This window comes from Bison bison, unplaced genomic scaffold (genome assembly GCF_000754665.1).
Source record: "Bison bison bison isolate TAMUID 2011002044 unplaced genomic scaffold, Bison_UMD1.0 scf7180017864033, whole genome shotgun sequence".
In the NCBI taxonomy this organism is placed as follows: domain Eukaryota; kingdom Metazoa; phylum Chordata; class Mammalia; order Artiodactyla; family Bovidae; genus Bison; species Bison bison.
Window position 1 is genome coordinate 3285565 of NW_011494605.1, and position 3771 is coordinate 3289335.

At 40.7% G+C, this 3771-nt stretch overlaps 1 protein-coding gene across 3 annotated transcripts in view; it reads left to right on the forward strand.

The window, feature by feature from the left end:
- ELAVL4 (ELAV like neuron-specific RNA binding protein 4) overlaps positions 1–3326 on the forward strand; it is a 91251-nt gene extending 87925 nt beyond the window's left edge. For 2 of the 3 annotated variants that reach the window (XM_010834442.1, XM_010834445.1), the window contains one exon: positions 2999–3326. In XM_010834442.1, the coding sequence (XP_010832744.1) occupies positions 2999–3326 (328 nt within the window). Of the gene's footprint in view, positions 1–2956 lie in introns of all 3 variants that reach the window. The other variant, XM_010834444.1, reaches the window with a different exon arrangement.
- Positions 3327–3771: the final 445 nt, after the last annotated feature.

Below are 3771 nucleotides of genomic sequence, written 5' to 3' on the forward strand. Positions count from 1 at the left end.
TTTTTTAATTCTTCCTTTTTCTTCCACCAGCATGTCAGATTCTTTTTTACTTTCAGACCTCAGTTGGTTTTGTTTCTTTTAGGGCACACAAGTGTGTTTGTGTGTTTCACTTTTTCTTTTATTTGCAGGTGGGCTTCTCCTACGGTTCAGGTGCCACAGCTACCAAGCCCTTGATAATCTGGTCCTCGAATAGCTCCCCTAAGAGGGAAGGCTGTGACTCTTTGCCAGCTGATTTTGCAAACTTGCAAGGCAACTGTTTTGCATTAGCGATGCCAAGATTCACTTAAGAGGGCAGATTCCAGCGAATCAAAATTAGAACATTTTGCTTATCATGGTTGACAATCTTATGATTGCCAGTGGAAAAATTAGATTTTGGACTACCAGCCCTGGCCAAAGCATGAATAAATGCGTGGGTGACCTTATGACTCCTGCCCCCACCTCAGTGTTCATTTCAGGGCACAGTTTGAGAATAAAGTGTATCTGTGTGCACCTCAACCAGAGGTTTCTTTTGTTACAGGTTTTAGCAGTAATTATCAGTCCTCCCTTGGTTATATGTGTATGTACGTTTTAAACTTGCTGTTTCCTTTATTTAAAACCTTTTTGTGGGATCGAGGGTTCAAACAGAGTCAAAGTTTGGGGGACTTTCTAAATGTAGTCACAGGAGTGTTCCAGACCTAGTCTGAAAACTGAATCTGTAAATTGGGTGCTGTATGTCACTGTGTCCATGAGATTCCCACGTGTACTTTTGATAAGCCCCATTGAGCTCCCAGGGACATAGCATCTTTCTCATCCTGCTCTGCAGAGCTGCACACTTTAATTCCCCTTCCTACTGTCAAGGGAAAAAGTGTGGTCATGAGTAGTCTGAATCATTCTCCCCATATGAGGCGAGTCTTTCACCACTTGGCTGTGCAGGGTAAGTGTTGGGTTGCCCAAAAACTTTGCTTGAGTTTTTCTATAACATCTTATGGAAAAGCCCACACATACTTTTTGGCCAGCCCAGTATCCTGCTCTGGAAACTGGCACACAGTAGAGGAAGTAACTGGATTGCAGATTTCACTCTCAAGGCACCAGCCTCTCGAATCGCAATCCCAGCCCCTGTGAGATTAACTGTGAATTACCTCCATGGATCTGGCACACGGCTTGCCTGTTCCCACATTTTACATTTTTCCCAGCTCTGTCCCATACCTTTGCTCCTCTTGGACTTAGTGAGATGCTATGAAGAGAGTGATGCTTATATACAGATGAGGTCAGGGAAGACAGCACACACGCTGCCATCTTCTCCAGTTCCCCACCCATAGTTAACATCACGAGTCGATAAGAGCATTCTCTTTTCCTACTAAGCCCAGATTTGGATCCAGAGTCCTTCCTACCTAAGTGCTCAGGTAGCATTACCACCTGCAGTTGAGGCTCTACTTGAAACCTCTTTGCTAGCCCCTGACTTTGGCTTTATAATATTTAGCTGTTCTCTACCTATGAACTGAAAGAAGTCCGTTGACTTAGTTGGAGGAGAGAAAGTTGAGAAGACAGTCTTCAGAAATAATGCAAATAACAATTACATATGGATTTGCCCTTCTAAGAATTCGTACCATGATGATTTGGGTTTTGTCCTGTTAATTTGTTTTTAAGTAAGAGGGAAGATTGACTTAGTGAATAATACCGAAAATAATATCTGTTGAGTTGTTGTGTTTAGCATATTTTCAGGAGCCATTTAATTATTTAAATAGTTAGATACAGAGTATTCTTTCATAGGACTTTCAAATCCTATGTGTATATGGATATATGCTTATTTTTAAAACAGTCCTAAATGACACTTAATCCATTCTCTTCCCCAGTTTTTGCTTCCTCTCCTTCTATCCCTCTCTTCAGGAAAAAAAAAAAAACACTAACCAAATGACAAGCAAATACTAGTCAGTGTATAGAATCAAAATACCCGTATAAGTTTGGTATAAGTAAAATGTTAACAAATATTTTTTCTGCTGTAGGCACTGGTAACCTAATTGTTTCATCTGATGCATCCATCATGAATCACATACATATTTTATCAGACAATGAATAGTATCTGAAGGATTGTTTTTCTTTCCAAGATTATGTGAAAACTGAGAAGATTTCGAAGCCTAATACAAAAGTAGTCATAATAGGACAAATAACAGTTTCCTGCTTTTCTAATGTACAGTGATTCAAGATATGTAAATGTGCAAACCACTTGAAATCTCACTCCTGTGACGCTTAGAAATGAATTCCAGATAATATAGCATCAAGGAGTGATCACCTTTATTATTATTGCTCAGGGGTTTTTTTGGAACTCTCTTGAATAAATGCTAAATGAAACATAAGCTGCCCTTTGGAGTAATAACAAGTCTTGTCTGTTCATTCTCATGTATCTCCATCCTCAATACTGTCAAGAGATCTTTAACGATTGTTAAGTCAAGGGACTGCAAAGATGGTGGACTTGAGCACTTCTAGGGCCATCGCCTAGACTTCCTTAAAAAAAAAAATTTCCCAAGCATTGACCTCTACCAGTGTTATTCACCTATTCAATCAATAAACAGTTATTGAGTGTTTTCTATGTGTCATGTCTGTGAGATTCCTGTATGGCTTCCACTGAATAAAGAAATAGAGTGAAAGGATGGGTGAAGTAGGGCCCCTTCTATGAAGAGTTCACTATCTACTGTGGGGAGGGAGGGAGAGGGTCAGGGTGAGACACCCTATGAACATATACTGTGATAGCGTGACAGAGCCTTGCTCTGAGAGTTCTTCCTGGTTTTTAGGAGTTGAGCTAGGATTTTCTCTTGGCATTTACATGCCTTAGCCAGTCTAGCTGTTCCCATCAGAAGAAATGCCACAGACATTAGTTTTTGCATTTTGGTTTTTAAACCCTGAAGACTCTCCTGCAAACACTCACTCAGCCCTCTGCCCCGTGTCTGTGTCTGTGCATCTGTGTGTTATCCACGGTCAGACTGATGTCTGGACCAGTCCCCCCTTCTGCTTGTCCCCCCAGGTTCTCTCCAATCACCATTGATGGGATGACAAGCCTTGTGGGAATGAACATCCCTGGTCACACAGGAACGGGCTGGTGCATCTTTGTCTACAACCTGTCCCCTGATTCTGACGAGAGTGTCCTCTGGCAGCTCTTTGGCCCCTTTGGCGCAGTGAACAACGTCAAGGTCATCCGCGACTTCAACACCAACAAGTGCAAGGGATTCGGCTTTGTCACCATGACCAACTATGATGAGGCAGCCATGGCCATTGCCAGCCTCAACGGGTACCGCCTGGGAGACCGAGTGTTGCAAGTTTCCTTTAAAACCAACAAAGCTCACAAGTCCTGAATTTCCCATCCTTATTTATTAAATTATATATATAAATATATACGAACAAAACACACGCGCGCACACACACACACACACACACAAAAGAGAGAGAAACAAACTTTTCAAGGCTTATATTCAACCATGGACTTTATAAGCCAGTGTTGCCTAAGTATTAAAACATTGGATTATCCTGAGGTGTACCAGGAAAGGATTTTATAATGCTTAGAAAAAAAGAAAAAAAAAAACACAAAAAAAATACCTTTGATGCATTGAATGTTCTTTCATAGCTGTCGTTGTTGACTATATATACATAGATAGCGACGTGCAGGGATTTTTACCCAGCCAGCTAACTTTACTACCTTCCTTGAAGGTGGATCTTTTTAAGATGACCATTCGCTCATTTGAAGAAGAAAAACAAAAAACAAAAAAAAAAAAAAAATAAAAATAAAACAATTTTTACAAA